Consider the following 22210-nt stretch of genomic DNA (forward strand, 5'->3'; position numbering starts at 1 on the left):
GTGCAACACAAAAGGCTTAAAAGGGCTCAGGGTGTGAAAACACTGAGGAAAAAAGTAAGAGCGTGAGGGATCTGTGAACCCGTGCAAGTGCAAGAGGAAAACAGGAACAGGATTTTGAGTGAGTAAGGCTGAAGGTGACAGAGGGTAACCAAGCATAAACATGAAAGAAAAAACAGGGGTACGAATGACCCTACAAGTGAGCAATAGAGCATGGCAGAGTGACAGGCGGTGATGCAATAAGAGATGGCAAAAGAAGGAAAACCAGCTAGAAAAGAGTTTTAATGATTAATTTCTTTTCTTTTTTGGGGGGTTGCTTTTACTTTTATCATTTATCAGAAGAGAGACTGTTACATGAAAACAGACCAGCAAGCAATGTAAGAAAATAACTAGAGCCATAGTAACTCCTAAGAATTCTCAATAAACAACTCATTTGGAAATTGACTTCAATTTTGTCCACCAAGCTGAGGTGGTCAGAATGACCATGCAGCACATCATTTGGAAAACAGCAAACTGGAAGAAAGGGGAACCAATAACTTCAAAAGTGTAGCCGAGTGCTTCAATGTTTTCTCCCACATGTGATGAAATATTCATGTCACAGTCTACTGTGAAGCCAAACACACGTAGTGTTTCACAATCAAAAGTCTTTAGCAAGGAATTAGGGGCAGAGAAATTAGGGACTACAGACATTAGGCACAACTATCTGTAGGAGACGGCTAAATAAAAGGTCTACCGCACAGCTGTAGTTACATAAAAATATGAAACCAGGAAATATTTCTCCATTCACATAAAAGAAAATTCAAAGAAACAAAGGTATTCAAATACTTCTCTGGATAACAACAGCTATGGTGCTCAAATTACTCTGCTTACCCTAGTAGTATACTTTCTTACATATCTAGACTACAGGATACCTTTTTTTCATCCAGTACTCTTTCAAGACAATCTCTACCTATGTAAAATGTCAAATAAAAGAAAGAGCAAGCTGTTTCATTTTGTTTAGTTAATGACAGAGAAACTGCTTGTTTTGGTTTTTTGAAGAATGCCTCAAGTTTATGGGAGTGTAAGAGTATTAAAACCAAAAGGTTGCATGTCTTCGTGAACATTCAAACTCTCAAAAATACTGATTTCATTTAACCTTTTTACAGTCATACTGATTTTATAAAAGATTCAATTCATCATATTCATGTCATAATCTTGAAAAACTACAATAAACGATTCCTATAGATTCATTTATTTGTTGAAGGTTATTGAAGGTCTACATGGTGAATAAATACCCTGTTGTGCTTATCCAGTCTCAAATTCGGATCTAGATTTCATCAATAGCTTTCTAAAAAACTACATACAGAACATATTATAAATAATAATGAAATAGAAGTGTGAATTAAAATTTTCTTTACCCCAGTTTTAAATGGGAGAGACCTTTTCTTTGAAAGACAACTGGGCAAACAAGAACACATCTTCATATTTTACACATACTTTTATAAATGCTTTTTGATCTCCAATTATTGTTTCAGCAATTTGGTTTACATATAAACTAGTTACAGCAACTAGAAATACCCAAAACTCAACCTGCATCACTAAAGAATCTTTTTTTTTTCTTCCCAGCAACAATAAAAAGAGTTATTCATCAGAATGTTACTAGAAATTCTGTTGATATTCAGTTCAGAATAGTTTCCAACTCATTCTCCTATACATGGAATAGCTTTGCAGTGCTAAAAAAGAAATCATTCAATGAGCAACAGAAAAAGCGTATGAAAAGGGAGGTGAGTCCTAAAGAAAGTCGATTCCATTTAATCATTTTCATACATAAAATAAAGTTATACTTCGAAGAGACTACCTTCTGTTTCTGTTAAAAATCTATAGATTTTGACAACATAAATTTAGTATCACGAGTGCAAAAAACATGCAACATGGGCCTGGGTCCAGTCTTTAGGGCCACCTTTACTTGAATAAGCACCAAAACATATGGAAACTACATCAGTGGACAGGTGACCTATACCTCATAAATGCAAGCTGAGACAAACAGGACACAATGCCATTGCACCTAAGAAAAGCTGTATGCCCTATGTGAGAGACTCAGCCACAGTATGTTCAGTCGCTACGACTGAACAGGGTTTAGGCACACTATGAGGAGAGATCATAGCCACTTATTAACAATCTCACTGCATTTTTTTGCAGGATTGAGGCCATTTGCCCCTGCGTTTTTGGTCAAATATGAATATAATAGCTATACTTGTCTTTAAAATTCCTCCTTCTGTATCAGTGTGTTATAGTGTTACTCCTCACATCCTAACCTTTCCTCTTGTGCAATGCTTCCAAGGGGCTTTTTATATTTGATAATGATGGACATGAACTCCCCACAAATAAAATCTAAGTCATTGGGAGCTACAGGTGCTCAGCATCTCTCAGGATGAAGTCTGTATTTTAAAGAACACTTCTGCATCCTTCAGGACAGGAACTATAGTAGGAGGAAAATCAATGTGCCAGGCAAAGAAATAACAGGTGGATCACAGCTTTTTCAATACATGCTGTGTGTTTCTTTACAAATTGCATTCCCTGAACCACCTACTTTGAAAGAAATCCACTTTCCCACACGAGTGCTTTGAGTAGTTCAGGTTACACAGAGAGACTGTCACTCAAAAGAAGATTTACAAGCAGCATTCCCGAAACTTAACAGAATTCCTTTTTGTCCATCAACATTTCTTTTCCTTTACATAAAAAGGTTCGTGTGACTAATTAGTCCTCAACACTGCATTATAATAACAATAACATTACCAAGCCTACACAGTGTTTTTCATCAGTAGATCAAAAAGTACTTAGTAAAGGAGGCAAGTGTCATTACCTCATCAAGTAATACCCACTAAATAATCAGCTCTGCTGGTGCTTTAATCCTTAAAAATGGTGTTTTAAAACCATGACGAAGCCAAAACATAATCTCCAAATAATGTACCTTCTCTAGCAAAGGAGATTATTGCCTGTTCAGTGGAACCCAAGAGGGTTCCATGAAGCAAAAGGGAATATATTTGCAAAGATACCACACAGGATTAGAAGGAACCTTTTCAGTTATTGAGCTAAGGCCCAGTTGTCCCACGCTGATATATCATATAAGCCCTTTCTTAAACAGCTCGAATTTTGCCTTAGAACCAGTGAGTGCTTTTTGCCTTTCATTAATCCCACTGAGAGACTATGCCAGAAGTGTACTGATCTGATGAACAGATATTTTTCTCCCATTTCCATCCTAAATGTATTGTTGATCTGATAAAAACCATGTGTCTTGGTATTAACAGTATCTGTTCATCTGAAAATCTCTGCGCTGCCTTGTGTATTTAGAAAGCTCTCAATTTGGTAAAGGAATGGAAAAATACAATTAAGTCTCCTATTCTAATAACAAGCAAGTCTATCAAATTTTGCCTGTGGCTACCGATATATGTACATTACCTACTACCTTCCAGTGTCAAATTCAGCTTTCCTAGGAATATTTATTAAAAGTCGAAGATCTAGTTCCATAGCAGTGACAATCATCTAAGAGTCCATTACAGTGAATTAAGATTATTCTTTCCCAAGGTCCCTTACTTTACACTTACAAACATTCAATTTAATTTGCCATTGTATTGTCCTGCTTTAAAAAAATCTCACGGTGGAGATTCCACAACTCCTGTTCCCAATCTATCAGGATACTTCACACTCCTTATGCTTAGAGTTGCTTTTCCTCCTGTGGAACTCAACCTAAATCTCCCATTGCTGCAATTTAAGGCTGTAGCTTGTTATTTTCAGATCAAATCCACTTCTGCATGCAATGAAAAGTTTAGTTGGCTTGTAGCATTGAATACAAATGCGCAGTCCTCATCTTCCTGAGAACTTCACTATTTATTGAACGTTCCTGCAAACAGCCAGGGAAGAGGTTTAACCTTCCACCACTTTAGGACAGTACTAAGATACACTTCTTTCTCAACAAACATCTTCAGAAATAATATTTCAAACGTCTTGCATTACTGCATTTGTGAAGTGTTGATCTTTTTTACCCTATTTCTGCTACCTGAAGAAGCAAAGACCTCCACACGTACTTTTTTCTCCTGTATCCTTGGATGACATCTCCATCAAGCTGGTAACAACATTCTGCTGTTTTCTTTAGAGACAAATAATCAACAGTATTAAGCAGGAAGGTGGTTTTGCCTGTATTCTGGATTCTCACAGCCATTAGCTCATGTTCATGTTCAACCAGCTACCTTGAAATAATGACAATGTTGACTCTTACAGTTCAGTCTCAAATTTTCTTCCTTTTCTTCAGTTTCCGCATGCAGAAGTGTTCACTCGATGTTGCGTTTGCTCTTGAGAGGACCAAATAGGCAGGTTTTCCATAAACCTTGTAACAGCAAATTCTCTCTTAACAATTCTTAACTTCACAACACTGATTCAATTAAATCCACACACTAACGCTTGATGACTACCAAATATCAATTATCCATTTGCAAGTTTGACTGGTAGCTTTCATGTTTAGAATTAATTTCAGATACAAAAATTCCTTGTAATTTCAAAAGATTGAAACCTAAAAGAATAATTTGGAATGGATAATAACATACGTGTCTCTGTGATGCTGAATCCTTTCACACATACATGATGCTCAAATACAACAATGAGGTGAGTGTGAGGCACAGTGAGGCTGCTTTTACTAATATTGCAAGTAATGCTCTTATAATGGAACTCAGTTTCTTCCTGACTTCTCAAGATAATATCCTCTCTTTTCCATATGAATCCACTTTTTTACTCCATCCCACTACTTGCAATGCATGCACATCTTATCTTTTTTCTTCTCTCCTTGCCTGGATTATTACAAAAAAACAGCTCTCAGTACTCCATTCAGTTTCCTACCGGGAAATCGTTTATCACAAATGACAATAACACCTGAGCACAGTTCGTTCCTCACTCTCATTCATTAGACTCTGCATCCTTAGTTAAACCCGCACATCCTCAGTTTTCATCACACTAGAATATCTCTTCTGTGAGACCGACTAAAACAGAGCTCCCAACCTTCACCAATTCTTCTTGTGATTCCTACTCTCACTTGCTGAAAATCTCTTTCAACTAGCACAACCTAAAATTACCACGGATAATCTTACCACCAGTAGCAGCTTTCCATTCCCTGTCTGCCTCTAAGCAGAGTCTCTATTTCACCACAGATACTAAATCAAGTACGTTACATCTGTGCAACCAAACTGTAATAAGCACAAAACCACCCCCTGTTCAGAAATGGCTCAGATTGTTCCATTACTTCTGTGCAGTCAAACTATGACAAATGCGCCAGGACCTTAGTGGAATATTTCTAAGCAATATCCAAATAATATAATAGCTTCCTACGCTTTGTAATTTACTGGTTCCTACTCCTTGTAATTTACTGATGGATATGTAAGGTAAATGATCATTTAGTTATTAAAAATCTAACAGTCTGTTTAACTATGCAAATGTTTTCCCAAATAATTTTTTTCCAAGGTCAACACCTTACCCTTAAAAAAATAAAGGAATTGGCATCTCATCCTCCTCTGTACATCGGATATGTTCATACAGTATGCTGTAAACATTTTTTCCCCCAAAAAAACCATTATGCTTTGCTTCAGGTTGACAATATTATTCTAGATCCGGCTCCCCTGAGTCAACCTGCAAAATAAATGTTCATGCCAATTAAAACAGTACTAATTGTTGTAGATTTGTTGGGGGAGGGGGTTCTGCCCTTTCTTTAGTAGTAGCAATTGCAATGGGTAATAGCAATTTTTTCTAAGCTAATGTGATTTTGTCTTGATTTACTGGACTATTGTGTTTTCAGTCCCCAAGGTGAAAAAGCGGCTATTGATAGCAAAAAAGTTCTTTTTAAAAGGCCATTTTTAATAAAGCTCAGGAAGGTTCCGTGACTGGAAAACTTAAAGGCCTGCTGCAGTTACAAGGCTCATCCCAAGTGAGCAGTGTAGACAGAAGCCTTTTTGGAAGCTAAAAAAAATGCAGGTAAAAAATACTCTTGTATAGAGTCTTCCTGGCAAGGGAGAGTAAACCAATCTCCCCAGTACAGCAACGTATCAGTCTGGGGAGTGATCTTTTCTGCAGAGATTTTAAAAAGTAATGACTGATTCTGGGTTAAAGTTCTCGGGTGCTCAACTTCTGCCTCTTCAAATTTGAAGGGGCCTGTTTTTAAACAGAGAAACACTGACTCAAAATCAGGCATCCAGAGCCAGTAAAGCAAGCACGGTAGCATCCGCAATTATGAACTGCTTAAAATTTTACTTAAGTGCTTTCACAGCATGTGCTGTACAAATTAATCAGCTACATCACTGTTAAACCAACAAATCCACTATCTAATAAATGAGGTCTATCTCATGCATACAGAAGACTAACCATTTTGCTTTTGAGCGCCCTGTGTTGCTTTGTTACAGTCTGATCTGTTCTTTTCTATCTTACAAAACTGTAACCTGCTGCTCCTAATGGAGAGCTTCTGCTTTTAAAACCACTTAGAAGCTGATAAAACAACCCCTCCAAATAGGTGGGATATGCAGATTGCACATTAACACCTGTACAGATGTCTCCACTGTCTTACTCTAGTTAACAAGTGACAGCAGTGGCATCATCTCAGAAAAGAATTTTGTTATGTTTAGGGCTTCTCTATAAAATAAGCTTGTGCCAGTCTAAGATGACATACCATTTTAAACAGCTATTGCTATGTCAACTAGCATAATATCCCACATGATGGCTTTTATTGGTACATACGTCATTTTGGAAGCTGTTTCAACTGAGATGGCAAAAGCCATTCTTACACTGCAAAATGCTATCCACAACAATAACATAGACCCATATAATTGTATTGGTGTAATTTATGAAGTTTTCTATGTGGATTCTTTCTTGTCATCCCCTGATTCAGTGTGCTCCACATCTGTATTGCACCACAAATCTAACCATACTTTTGAGTATAAATAAATAAATGCGCACAAACGGGAGCTGGGGACAGGGAGGATGTGACATTTTTGAAGGGAACAGGTAGTGAGTCACATACCAAAAAAACAATTCCCATGGTTTTCAATATCCTGATTTAATCCATCTTCCTCCTGAATACAATAAAAACCATGAGTCCCTGAACTAGCTTTGTTCAAGGAATAATTTTCTTCTCTCCATCTCCTGACAGTGGTCTTCAATTAAAGCCTGCAATGATGAAACTCACTGAGACTGACGGAGGAAATAAAAGGAGAGAAACCACTGAAATGCATCTTCAGAAGCAGATTAGTAAATGTCCCGCAGACATCGGTGCGAGTGACAGCCGCCAGAGCTTAGTGAAAAAAGAGAAGCGGAAAATTAAACTTCTCATTGGCTCTGATGATGATTAATATCTCTTCTCTGATGAGCTGAAACTGCTTAATCTTTGCTATTAATATCAAATCACTGAGGTGCAAGTATGGTAGCTAAAGAGAAAGGGGGCATATGAGAATGTTTAAAATCGGGGAGAGGAAAAAAAGACAAAAATAACACAGGTACGTTTTACTGTTAAACCTCCTAAAGCAAGAAACTCAGAATGATTTTGAGAGTCACCATCAGCGGCTCTGAAGTTAGGTTACTACGAGGCAGCTGTTGGGCAAACAAAGTCGGCACAATTTAAAGGAGATAAATACATTTCAATCGTTTGGTTAAAGGCATTTGCATTCTACGGGAAGACTACTTAATTCATCACATCTCCATTCAAGTGTACGTGAACAAGCAACTAATATCTTCACCCAACTCAAATATGCTAGATAATTGTTATTTTCAGATTTACTTACCTCTGTGTATATTGGCAAAGCTTTACGGAGAGTTAGTTGGAGTTCCTTGGAAACCAATAATTACGTGTAGCTGTGCAGATTTTTATAGTTGGTTCCTATATGAATATTCTACAAAATGTAACCTCTCTGTTGAGATTTTTACCTTAAACCCTTGGGTTTGTAATGCACTGAAGCATGAGGTGAAATAGCTAAATCCATTATAGTTAATACTAGAAAACATTCTGTGTGTATTACATTTTCAGACCAAAAGAAAATTTTGTTAAAGTCAGTGTAGATCACTTGAGATACACATTATAATAGTTTGATTAGTGGAGAATAAAAAGCAGACTTTTATAGCACCCATTCATCTGAAAACATTATTCCTGCTAAAGTTAACAAGCAAAATCATGGAGTTAGGTTAAATTAAATGCAACGACAGGCAGGAAATTTACTGATTGTGAAATATTAAAGCTGTGGTGTAGTTCAATATGATTCTAGAATACTGAATGCCTTGATGCTATGAAAAAGATGAAAGAGAAATCTTCCATTTCTCAGTGCTGTAAAGGTAACTTGTAAACACTCAAAAGCGACTGTATTTGAAGAATTGAGATTACAAGATTGATAAAATTTAAGTTTATAAGCCTTGATCTCTTGAATAATTGGTTGCCAAATTAGTGCCCAAATAAATCTTGCTTCTTAAATTGAATAAACATTCTTAACTTGCCGCTGAAACTCTGTTTGATTCGATCCTTTCTGAAGGGCTATTTTTCACAACTGAAAAGGTACAGTAACCTGGAGCCCAAAACAAACAATGTGCTTAGGAAATAATTTTTTCTGTCCTGGGATGGCAACGGATCATCCTGATAACTAGTTTCTACAAGCTACAGTAAGGTTAGTAATGATCCTATAAATTTATCTCTTTTTTAAAACAGCTATGTGTTTTGGTAACTGTAGCACTCATCTGTAGTTCTCAAGGTGATATTTCTTGCAGTGCACTTTAGGTACCACAATATCTCACAGTCACGATCCCTTATTTTACACGAAACTGAAACTGTTAAAGCCATCTTTTTTAATTATTTTTTTCCTCATCTACTTCTCATCTTTCTCTTCCTACCTTGAAGCCAGAAAAATGTGGATAAGGGTTAAAGAATGTATTTTTGAACAAGGTGGAATAATTTATTCAGACTTGTGCTAGAATCCTCCACCAGCTTTAAAATCAAGTTCAGAAATCTGGCTAAAAGAAAAGCTTTGGGTCTAGAAGGCACGGATCAGATGCAGGAATTACCAGTCAGCATTCTTCTATGAAGTCTACAATATAATACAGCCTGCACGATACAAGATATTATAGACATTGATTGTTAACAGTCCCTCTGCTGGTAAAACTCAGCCACCAAAACACCAGTAACCATTGTGTGTGATTTTTGTGAGAATCTACAAATTTGTCTGCCAGTTCCATTTTGGAACACAAATTAAAAAAAAGACTGCCAAAGCTACTTTAGGAGAGATGTACTGACAGGTAAATAAGGAAAGATGAATGATAAAATAGGAAAGGAAGAAAATGGTGGGGAGGAATACAACCATTTTCGGGTTTGTTTTTTTTTTTTTTTTTAACTCTAGTAATCACATAATAAACAGATAGCTCTTTCATGTTTTTTATTCCAGCAATTTCTTCAAGCCCTTTCCAACATATAAGAATATTTCTATCTTATTAGCTATGGCTTTATTTCAGTATATTACACGAATGCTATGCAATTTTCTTTGATATTAAACTACACCACAACAACCTCAATCCTGTGTCTAGAGAGCTAAACGAAGACGCCATTGTAGCAGCAACAGCCATATATGCACTCATTTTAATCTACTTAGGAAGAACAATAATCACTTTGAAGATGAAGGGGCCCAGGCTTCACTGCCTAGAAAACAGTGTACAAGCTGACCAGGCTTCTTCTGCTTCTTGTAGTGGCCTGTCTCTACCCCTAAAGTACCTGTGCTTGTTCAATTGCAGCAAACACAAGCAGGTCTGACTGTACTACAATCACACTTTCAGTTTGTTTTGTAGATTTTGGCTTTTCCAATTCAGGACCTTAATGTGTAGATTAACGTGGATTTATCCAATCTTGTAAGCTACTCCAGGGGTCTGAAAGTATACATTGGTGATGGTGATTTCATTGGGCATCTACAGAAGTTCAAGAATCAGTATGCAGAAAGCAGATCATGCATCTCTTCTTTAGAATAGGTATAGACCTGTTATTACATGCTTACTGGAAAAGTATCTTATTATGAAACACTGTATTTAGACAGTAAAATAGCTAGGCCAATAATACGTTGTTATCTTTAATATATATATATATTTTTAAAGTAAATGTACCAAACAGAAGCATATTCTGTTATGGATTGTGGATTTAACTTAGGAAAATGTGATTAATCCAACATTTTTTGTAATTTTAACTTCACTACGTTCACTACTCCCTCCCAATTACTGATCTCTGCAAACTCTGACATTCAGCAATTTAAGAGCTAAACAGAATTATAAAGAAAAAAAAGAAAAAAAGGAGATTTAAAACCTTGATGTTTACATCTTGGACTTTGACTCATGTTTCACTGAACTATGGAGAAAGACAGTCATGCTAGAGGACAGAAAAAACAGATACAGCAGAAGAGCTCTAATGGCTTGAGCACTGTTAAACTGGAAGAGAATCTCAGGCTAAAAACATATCGTTCTCCAGGTCATCAACTTTTCCTCCTGTTATTGGTATCTACAAAGTTGAGTGAACCAAGATGACTGCTGTCAGCCCATGTTTTTGAAGTTAGCTGTGAATTTCACTCAATTCTCCAGCGATATCTAGATACATTTTAAAAAATCTCTCAGATTCAAGTCTCAAAACAAGAACCGCAGAAGGCAAAGCAACACAAGAAAGGTAAAACTTCAAGGGAGGGAAATAATTACTCAACTGAACAATTCAATGGTTGTCATGTCTGAAAAATGTTTGAAAAGGGTAAAGAGGGAATAAAGAGATGCGTTGAAGATACTGGTATTCTTAAGCTAAGCATACCTAAAACACGTCCATCCAATATCAGGACATGAACCTTCACACTCTGTTGCTTTTCCTAAACCATGCCAGACCATTACCTGCAGAACATAGGAATGACCACACATGATGTGTGAAGTATTTCTTTGAATTTATTTTTAACTTGACTCCTTCTCCTTCTAGTATTAAACACATTTAAATAAATGTTCAGAATATAAGTTTCAAAAGTACCGGAAGACGCTACAGATGCAATTTGCTTTCTAATAAGAAAGATTCTGATTTCAAATTTTTTCCTGATCTGAATCCCCCCCGCCCAAATTTTAAACACAAACACTCCACAAAAATCAAATATCATAAGTTGGTTGTTTTAAGTTAATGGAAACATTCACCAGAATCAAAATATTAAATTTTCATTTCAATCTTTTAAAACATTTATATTTCAGGGGTTTTTTTCATGCTGCATGTATGTATTTGTTGACCTGCTTGCCTGTTTGTCCCCAAAGCTCATTGCTTAATTTCAAATTACTTTGTTAGAGGGAAAGAAGTTAGAGGTAATGAAGCTTCTATAATTGTCAGGATCACATAGAAAGAGATGAGAAATGCCATGCATTTTACCGCTGAGAAATACACTGAAATACATGAGCTCAAGATTTATTTAGATACCAAGAGACCCATATGGGAGCTAGATTTTATAAATGCCCTAATTGTAGGAAAAGCAACTTCAACATCAATCAGCTGCATGACATCAATCACAGCAAGTCAGGCTACATTAGTTCCAGCAAATGCTGCTTGGTCAAAGAAGGTCTGGTGTACTTATAAACTGCACATTTCGTTTCAAAAAGCCAAGCACTACTACTTAGGGGTTTGACTTTAAAAAAAAAAAAACAAACAAGATATTTAAGCTCATCTTGATTTTCTGTTTTTCTGCAGAAAAACATATTTTGACTATGAAGTTAGTAAGCACCTATCTTTGAAACACAGAAAGAAGAATAATCAGGAAACAGCTCTCCTACTGCTAGTCTTCCACGCAGCCCTCTCAGAAATTAGGCATTCAGATGTCTCTTCTTGAAAGAAATTTGCTCACCTTTGCGTAATGCAACTTTTATAGGCCGCATTTTTCCCAAAAGTTTGCTCCAAGAATGAGGAAGACAAAAGATGAAACAAAAACCTTGAGAAATCACACCTATTATATTCAGAGTAAGCTGTTGTTCCAAAGAAGTTGGCCACTTATTCCTGCTCAGAGAATTCCTTTTTATTCTAACCTTTATGTTTCTGCCAGAAACTACAAACTTAAGAGCTGACTAGAACAATAAAGCCAAGACAAAACTGGTAGACGTGTTTAGAAATAAAAAAAACATTCCATCTGATCAAGAGGTGTATAGAGAGGAAAGAAGGTAAGCCTACAGCTTACTTTACTTTTATGAAAGAATAAGCACATACTTAAAAAAATGAGTGTCAAAAGAGATCGTGTGCGTCCTGTCCTGGAATTCAGAAGAGCCATCTGTACTTGCTTTCATTTGGCACAACACGCTGACAAAAGAAGTGGCCGTTGCAACATTCATGGCCTTTCCTGAGACAGTATTATAGTGGTTTAAGGATGTGAATTCTTGGCAAGCTAAGGAAGAAACAGCACTGACACCAGCATTTAGGTGTTGAGCTATTCAGTGGACCTCATCAGTTAAGGATAAAATTCTATTGCAGGATGGTAAGTATTTTGTTTAATTGAAAGAGTGGTGGAGAAGAAAAAAACCAACATGGTCCTCACTAACATCACAGTTTGACCTCCAAAATCTTCTCATGATCATGTTGTATTTTGGCTCACATTCTTTGCCTAAGGCCATTCTCGTTTTGCCACAGAAACTACTTCAAATTTCCAGTCACTGCTCACAAACAGACCGCTTCTTTATATGATGGGGCGTAAAACTCTTGATTTTTTCATATTCATGTGTTAATTTTATTTTCTTGATGATGGATAGGTAAGGGTTCTCATGTCTGTAAAACGAAATCTGTTTGTGGGGATACTGCCTTGCAAGCTAAAGATGGTGTGCAGAGAACCAGACTCAGCTTCCACTGCAGGGACCTTCTGGTCAATAGCATACTTCAACCAAATCTCATCAGTACTCTGTATATCCAAATCACAAGGGTTTCATAGAAAGACAAGTTTTTCAGGATAAAGCAACACAACTTGGTGTAAACCTGAGGTCTTTACTATTGTGACTCATTTTATTCTTGTAGGATCTCCAAGTAAAAACTGCATCAGACTTAAGAAAGTATTTGATTGCAGCTGAGATAGAGGTTCTTAGGTGACAATTCTCAGCGTATTTCTTAAAAAAAAAAAAAAAAATCAAAACAGCAAAAGAGGAGTAAACCACCACCATTTACTCCAGAATGGAAATGTACATAGAAGCAGCTTTTATGAAGGGGTTGCTATGAAGCCAATTTTAACTAAAACACATCTCCTGTAAAACTGTTCAGACACCCATCACAACAACATCCTTATTATATGCAGAGGCACCCTTTCAGGACCTCTTTTCTCAGAAATTTATATAAAAAGACAGGATCGATACAAAGGTTGAAACTTCTAATTTAAATGGACACTGGATTAAGTTTTCTTGTTTAATCCTGTTGAGACACACAGCAGATAAAACTCAAGCAAACCGAGCGAATTGTAGTGAAAGAAGCAATTTTAGATTTTGCCCCTTTCTGATTACATTGTCTGTGAAGGGATTATTTTCTGATGTTTGTTCATCAGTTGCAAGTGTCTGATAGACATTTTAGCAATTAATTATTTGTTTGCCTCTTCCTCTGAGCAACTTATTGCAAGCATTAAAAATTCAGGCAGTCTTCATCACGCACATAGATCATGTGATAAACTTTTGGCACTTAACTGGATAAAGCAGAACTCCCAGAATCAGTTTTCTGATTCAAGTATTCACAAATATGATTTCAAAATCTGCTTCCCATGAATATTAAAACTGGATATTCATTGTTTCTGTAGTCAGTCTTCCCAATTAACATATTCACTAGAATATTTATGGAAAGCATACACAAAAAGAGTGTGAACAGCATCAAAGTGAATCCATTTAAATACTAAGATGAATATTTGCAGCCTTCCTTCATTTCACTTTATTGTATTTTATGAGGTGTTTGCCCAACTCTGGCTTCAGTCGTGTCTATACAGATTACTTGGACTAAAATATACTGTCAGAGAATGGTAGTCACCCAACACTGGAGTGAAAAGAGGACAATCAAGGAAAGCAAGTTCCAGGAAAGAAGGTAGGCTTTGTTTTTAAGATGTTAGCCTGGCAGTTATGAAAAAAAAGTCATCGTCCTGCTCTCTCACAGACTCCCTCCACGACATCACACAACTTCTCGAGTTTTCATTTTAAGGTTGCATTACTGACTCTTCCTTTCCTGTGAAACACGTCCTACACAGGAGCCCTATACGGACACTTTCAACCTCAAGTGGATCCACCACACAGAAACTGATAACTCAGGTGTATTTTCATCCTGTCAAAACAGGAGGTGACTGCAAATCTGCTGAGGCCACATAGGACATTTTTTTGAGGAATCAGTAATCTGGAGAGCATGTGTCAAATTACAGTTCCAAGTCTCCATTTGACATGACCTTCATGGTAAAGGGGATAGGAAATTGCTGCATATAGCTTGGAAAACGATGCTATTTCTGGAGCTACTGTTTGTTAGTGAAATTGCTATTTTCTTTCTAATGAAAATTCATCATATGTTATTTGATTATTTCCTCTTCCCTGTTTTAAATGCACTCCACCCTTCCTACTCTATTACTTGCCTTTTGAATGTAATTTAAGGATGTTGGAACAATTAGCTTTTTCATTCAAAGTAACTGATAACTGAAATTATGCTGTCCTTGTGCATTATTAAAAACAACAACAGTAACCAGGTACGTTCAAAGGCTATACAATATTCAAAATCCTCTTTAATATTCTAGTTCATAACCTTAATAGACATTTATACATGATTAATGAGGCTTTTAGTAGCTGTTGCTGTCACAGCTTGGGTAATGCCACCTCTAATGAATATTTCAAGGGAAGGGTCTTACTGGCTGTGTCCGAGTGACAACTGTGAAGTAGCAGGCTGCACTGTACTTTCTGACAGGAGAAACAAAATTCTGTCCTAAAGAACTGCAAACTATTTAAAAAGCGGGACATGGGAACTGACTGCATTTGGGCCTAATTTTTATTACAGATTCACTAACAAAGAGCTTAAAAAGGGCTTCTGCATGTGATCCCACTGCCATGCTATGGCAAATTAATAACTTAAGTTGTTAGATATAAACACATGAACAAGTAATGTAATTCCTAATTACATCAAGAACACATATTTTTTGGACATAGCACTGCAGATATCAGTACCAAAGAGAGAGATTTGATTCTAGAGCCCTGAAACACACATACAAACAAAAAACTGCAAAAGAATACACAAAAAGAGCACAACACCTTTTGCTATGACAACTCAGCTAGCTGAACCTTTTTAGCTCAGTGAAAAAAAGACTGAGAAGTGATTTGACTACTATATATAAGTATCTTCAAATGGAAACATACCCAGGCCTGACAAGGGAATAATTAGCATGGATTCACCAAGGATAAATCATGCTTGACCAACCTGACTGCTTTCTGTGATGAAATTACTAGATGTGTGAATAAGAGATGAGCAGTAGATGCAATCTTCCTTGAATTTAGCACAGCTTTCAATATGGACTCTCCCAGTCTATATGGGTGGACTACTAGATGGGTGAAAAACTAGCTGGAATGTTGGGTTCCAACAAACGGTGATGGTTGCTCGTTTGTGCTCTGTCTGGAAGTCAGTTACATGTGGAGTTCCTCAGCAACTAGTCCTTTTCAGTATTTTTACCAATGACTCAAAGGAGAAATCATAATTCATCCGTTTCAAGATTGCAAATGACACTGAGCCTGGGGGTTGCAGTCAATAAACTCACAGGCAAGGGTGGCACCCAGGGGGACCTCGACAGGCTGGAGGAATGAACAAAGCAAAGTCCTATACTTTGGAAGGACTAATCCCCTCATAAAGGCACAGGCTGTGGACTAGTCCTGCTGGGAAGGACCTCTAGTCCTGGCAGACAGAACATTAAACATAAGCCAATGGCATCCTGGGCTGTATCAACAGAAACAGCAAATAGACTGAGGGAAGTGACCATTCCCTTTTACTTGGTACTCATTAGACCACATCTGGAACACTGTGTGCAGTCTGGGGTCCCAAATATAAGAATGACATTGATGAAGTTCAGCGTAGGGCTATTAAGTTGTTCAGGAGCTGAAGTGCTTGCCCTAGGCTTGTTCAACCTGGAGAAGGCTCTGTGGGACTTATCAACAGCCTCCCCAGCACGTAGAAGCAAGTTGCAAGAAGACAGAGCCAGGGTCTTCACAGCGATATGTGGTGAGGGGATGAGTGACATCAGACACAAACTGAAGTAACACAGATTCAAACTAGATATAAGGAGAAACTCTTCCACCTGAGGACAGTCAAGCAGTGCACAAGTTACCCAGTGAGGCCATGGAGTCTCTGTCCTTGGAGGTTTTCAAGACACGACTGGATAAAGGCCTAAGAAATCTTGCCCAACCCCAAAGCCCACCGTGATTTGAGCAAGTGTTTAACCAGAGAACTCCTGAGGTCCCTTCCATCCTGAATAATTAAGTCAGTCTATGAAGATACCAGGTACTGACAATTTCTTTAACTTAGAGGAGAAAAGTATAAGAAGAACCGTTTACTTGAATCCAAAATCAGATGAACTGAAAAGAAAACTTCTAGCACTGCCTGTGATTAACCAAAGAAACTAGTGCCAGAAGACACAGAGGACTCTCCACTCCTGCTGGTTTCAAATCAAGGCACAGTGCTGTTGTGGGACATTTTTTACTCCAGTATACAGAGAGAGCTTAAAACTTAAGTGAATTGTGTGAGCAATAGTGGAGTACAAAACAAGAAGTCAGATAAAATGATAAAGTGGCTTTAAGTCTCTGCCCATAATACCTACGAGCTAAGGAAAATGCTAGCTGTTAATATAGAATCATAGGGTTGGAAGAGACCTCTGGAGATCATCTAGTCCAACCCCCTTGCCAGAGCAGGGTCACCTAAAGCAGGTTGCACAGGAACGCGTCCAGGCGGGTTTTGAATGTCTCCAGAGTCGGAGACTCCACCACCTCTCTGGGCAGCCTGTTCCAGTGCTCTGCCACCCTCAAAGGAAAGAAGTTCCTCCTCATGTTTAGGTGGAACTTCCTATGCTCAAGTTTGTGCCCATTACCTCTTGTCCTGTTGCCGGGCACCACTGAAAAGAGCCTGGCCCCATCCTCCTGACACCCATCCTTTAAGTATTTATAAGCGTTGATAAGGTCCCCCCTCAGCCGTCTTTTTTCCAGACTGAAGAGACCCAAATCCCTCAGCCTTTCCTCATAAGACAGACATTCCAGTCCCCTAATCATCTTGGTAGCTCTCTGCTGCATCCTCTCCAGCAGTTCCCTGTCCTTCTTGAACCGCGGAGCCCAGAACTGGACACAGTACTCCAGGTGCGGCCTCACCAAGGCAGAGTAGAGGGGGAGGATGACCTCCCTTGACCTGCTGGCCACACTCTTCTTGATGCACCCCAGGATGCCATTGGCCTTTTTGGCCACAAGGGCACATTGCTGGCTCATGGTCATCCTGTTGTCCACCAGGACTCCCAGGTCTCTTTCCACTGAGCTGCTCTCCAGCAGGTCAGCCCCCAACCTGTACTGGTGCATGGGGTTATTCCTCCCCAGGGGCAGCACCCTACACTTGCCCTTATTGAATTTCATAAGGTTCCTCTCTGCCCAAATCTCCAACCTATCTAGGTCTCTCTGTATGACAGCACAGCCTTCCGGTGTGTCATTTGGTTAAATATTTTAACTGATCTTAGTTTTTAATCAACAAAGGTTAAAACATATCCCATCCAAAAATTAAAAGAAAAAAGATAAAGAAAAATCATGGGAAGAGTTTATATAATTTCCAGTCCTTTTCCAGTGAAGGCTTTTTAATAGGTAATGGGCTTTTCTCCCTGGTTTGCATTTAAGATTAATTCACACTGAGAGCTTTAAGTCACTTCAAATACCATGTAGCAGCAAATTTCAAGATTTGTATTGAGCTCTCTGTAAAAACAAAGGATTCTACACACACAGAAATTTAAAGCAGTATGCTATTATCAATTGTGGACACAATTAAAATAGTCATTATGACAAGGCAGCATAATATTCTTCTAAAAGCAAAAAGGTGAGACCTACATTTGCTCAGCTTTTAAAAATCAAACAAAATCAGTACTGTTCTGCCTGCCAGATCATTAGTTTTCAAGTATGCAGGCAGCACCCCTTATATTTCCAATTTAACATGAATCCCATAAGTGTTTCATTCTAGAATGAGCTCATAGAGTAACTGCCCATTAAGGCAGAATTTTAAGTAACCAAATAAATTTGCATAAGCAAATATTTGTAGCTGGCATGTAACTAATTCAGAAATGTATGTAATACACACTGAAAATCTTTACACGTTCTTACTTGTAACTTGGAGTCCAATTTTGTTTTGAAACAAAGCACAAATTTGTCAGCCAAGGTTACATGAAAGAAGCTTGACATTTTAAACAATGCCTTTTTAAAATTATCAGACTGTAAACTAGTGTTTGAATAGTTTTTAAAAGGCTGAAACACCTTTCCTCATGCTAAGATAACTACAAAGACTGAACAGCTTTTTTCACTCTTGCCAAAATAACACACCTATTGCCAAACACAAAACGCTCCATCTCAAAATAAAAAAAAAAAGGTAAGAAAGCTACAAAGTAACAAAAAGTGATCCAGCATCTTCTAACCTCACCTAACTGAAGTATCACGGCTGAATTCCTCAAAGGCCAGAAAAAAAATTCACCAGATAGACAATTTAAAAGGCAAAGTAGTGCTTATTCCAAGTCTGGTTATAAAAACTGCTAGTTATATAGCTACAAGTCATGTACCTATAAACTCGAGGATTTCCACCTGAAGAAAGAATAGGGCAGGAAGATATTCCAGCTATATTAACCCACCGCCACCCAGAGGGATATGGTTTCAAACTGATTTTATATAAAGAGATTTATTTGATATAGGTATTCATTGATTTTCTGTGCTCAGCCTTCTAGAGCTGAGCACAAGCATAGAGGCTGTGGCCAGAACTAATAATCTTCACACAAAGGCAAGAAAAGAGCCTCATGTGTTTGCAGGTTTTGTCCATGTAGGCATTTATATAACCAAATCAGGAGCCCATAAAACATTTCACGGAGTTCTTTGCTGCTACATTTACACCTTCTGGAGCAACATCCCACCACTGTCAGACATTCCATAAGCTAGGTACCAGTGTGTTCCCTCATGCCATGAGCAGCAGCACTGGACCACTGGACAAGAGAAAGCCTGCTTCTGAGTGACCATAACCTAGCAGAACCCACTATGCAAAGAACCACGCCAGACACACGTTTCCCTGACTTGTACTGTAGGCCCTCCATGCTCTCACAGCTAGATACATTTCCTGCTTTGTGTCCCCAAATCACACTCAGTGGCCCGTGTCATTCATACATATAAGATCTAACACACAGGTTCATAAAAACAAAAGCTCTGTAAAGAGTGCCCAGAATGCATATGGATACCTTTTTAAACACACTTAAATAATATTAAGGGAAGATCTGAAATTGGATGTAAGTTTTAATTAAAAGTAAAACCTTACAGGGCATAGGATAGATCAACTTTTAAAAACTAGAAAACACAGAGAAGAAATGAGCATGGTAGGGGGGTTTTGTTGCACTTTTTAAAAGTTCAAAGACAAGGGGAAAATCAAGTAACCAGGGCCAGCAATTACCTCCTCCTCGGCAGTGAGAACACAGTAAGGAAGGCCCTTTATTGAAATTTGCACCTTGGGAACTATTTCCTGTGCAAGCCAAACCAGATTTATTTAAATAAAATCAATGATGTCTGATCTGCATTTTTCTGCCCTGATACAAATCATTGAACACCCCACCCCCATCCCCAGCCATTATTCCCCTCCTACCTTCAAAACTCCCAGCAAACAGATAAATCCATGTAATGGCTGGGACAAAAAGGACGGTCAGAGAGGCAGCCAGGAATTTCCGTCGCCCTCTGCAGATTCCCAGCATTCTCTCAGGAGTGCAGATTCCCAACCCAGTGCTGTTCCTATGTCGGAAGCAAATAGTCCACGGCCTCCCACATATTACTCCCTGAAAAGGAAAAAAAGAAAATTAACAGCTTATCTCTCTACTGAAAGGTAGACTATGACAGTGTTCCTAAAGAGTTAAAAGAACAAGGCTAAAAATAGGATTACTGCAATTGCAAAGCAGTACCCATTTCAAAATTATCCACGACTACTTAATAATAAAGCAAGTTTTAGAAGTCAGACTAAGACAGTAAGTCAATAAAACACATCATATCACCTAAACACACACTAAGCTGATCTTACGAAGAGATATTACCTTCATTTGTTGTTTTGCCACCCTTTTAACTCTACAGAAACTCTGGGTTCTTTGATGCCTGTGTGTGCTGGTGCCCCTGGGCAAATAAGAGAAAGCCACCCATATTTCTTCACCTGTTCCCAAAGAGCAAAAGTCACGCCAGTGAATCAATGAGCTGGCTGCAGGTGGTCATGAACTCAAGAGGGTGAACTGAAAAATGAAAGGTAAAGCTGGGGGGCAGAGGGACGTTATTAAAATGACCCACTTTGCTAATCAAAAAGCAATGCTGATGAACTGCTATATATAAAAGGGGAGAAGAGAAAGAGCAAAACGGGCAAGGAGGCTTCCTTAGGCACAAAAGGGGATAACAGGAGCTTTCAACTGTATGCTGAAGAAAAGAAAGCGATTCTGCAGTGTACCTGTTTTTATGAGAAAAAAATAGAATCTTTATTTGTTTAAATTATTGTTCTGCATTTCAGAGGCCAAAATGGCAAAATAATCTGATTATTTCTATTCACAGCAAAATGAATATTCCCACACTAGTGCAGGCATGCAGGGCATAAAGATAATGTTTCACATCTTTTTGCTGACTTTCTGAAAGGGTAGGAAAGGCTAGTGCTAGACTAGAGAAGTCGAAGAAGGAAAGCGAGGTACTAAGTCCTTGCCTATCTAGTTCAGGACTTAACATTTTCTAATTTTAAAAAAAGGATCAGTCTACAAGAATGATAGGGAAAGAAACACAGACAGACTATGGCAGTACGAGGTGTTTAATAACAGTGCCTTTTGGCTCGTGCTTAAACTAGTGCTAGAGCTGAAATCAGCAATTAAAACGTTTCTATACTGACACATTAACAATGGCTACTGTGTGCCTTGAGAATATGCCTGAGCTCTACAACTCCAGATACGTTGCAGTGAAAGTCAATTCTGAAATCAAATTACTGGAAAAATGAGAATTATAGACAAGAGAAATGGGTTCAGACAAAGAACTCCACTGCTGGAGATACCTGCCTGCAGTAATCAGGCAAACTTACAGCTGTTCCTTGAACATTCAATAGAGCCCACTTTACTACACTACAGTTTAAGAGCCATGATAGTACTCCTGACCTTGGAACTGATAAAATGAACTATAATTTGTCCAGAGCCAGCACAAAACGCATTCCATTGTGTCAGCTTTTCAACGCAATGAATGCCTCACCACAGAGATTTTGCACAAAATATGTGGACAGACTTAATATTAAGAACTGTGGTATTAGAGTCAATGTGTTAGAGACACACATTTGGTAGATAAATTGTGGAGAACTCTTATCTTCATTCACTGTATTTGGGTAACGATTATATTTCATTTCTTTTCCTTAAATCACATAGGTTGTACAACTACCCTGAACAGAGTCCTTTACATGCCTACTTGAAAACCACAGATAATTCTCCTGGCTTACGTGTTTTATACTTGCTGTATGTGTGCATATCGTAAAGTGTCTACTTACTTTAAGTAGGAATATTATTTTTTTTCCCTGTAATATCATGGCATGCATCAGTGACATCAATCTGTGCATGGAAAAATGAATCTTTGAAAAAAAAAAACTTCAAAAGCAGGGTTATTCTCTAATAGCGACATCTTGTAACGCAACATGCATTGGATACATACTGCTTCTAACCATGATAGCTGTAAAACCCACAGGTAGTGAAGCAAGAGTCAACACCATGTGTTTCTGAAATCGTGCTGTTACAAGTACACTGATACAAGTTTTTTGGATAATGACATACAGACTCTGAAGTTTGGGGCTATAGTGCTGGTAGTGGATTAATTCATCCTGGGGCTGCATATTTAAGAAATAATTCAATTTTTCTATATGTGCTTTTAAATATCCATGCAAGTTAAGTTTCTGAATAGGTCAACATGGAGGACAAAATCCAGCTTTTCTGCCCCATGA

The 22210-nt window shown here is 38.0% G+C and overlaps 1 protein-coding gene across 4 annotated transcripts in view; it reads right to left on the reverse strand.

Moving 5' to 3' along the window:
* The window catches only part of LARGE1 (LARGE xylosyl- and glucuronyltransferase 1), a 291365-nt gene that overhangs the window by 185178 nt on the left and 83977 nt on the right, over nt 1-22210 (reverse strand). For all 4 annotated transcript variants that reach the window (XM_063321577.1, XM_063321581.1, XM_063321576.1 and 1 more), the window contains one exon: nt 19862-20048. In XM_063321577.1, coding sequence (XP_063177647.1) covers nt 19862-20048 — 187 coding nt within the window. The remainder of the gene's footprint in view (nt 1-19861; nt 20049-22210) is intronic.

This window comes from Chroicocephalus ridibundus, chromosome 1, assembly GCF_963924245.1.
Source record: "Chroicocephalus ridibundus chromosome 1, bChrRid1.1, whole genome shotgun sequence".
NCBI classification, from domain to species: Eukaryota; Metazoa; Chordata; class Aves; order Charadriiformes; family Laridae; genus Chroicocephalus; species Chroicocephalus ridibundus.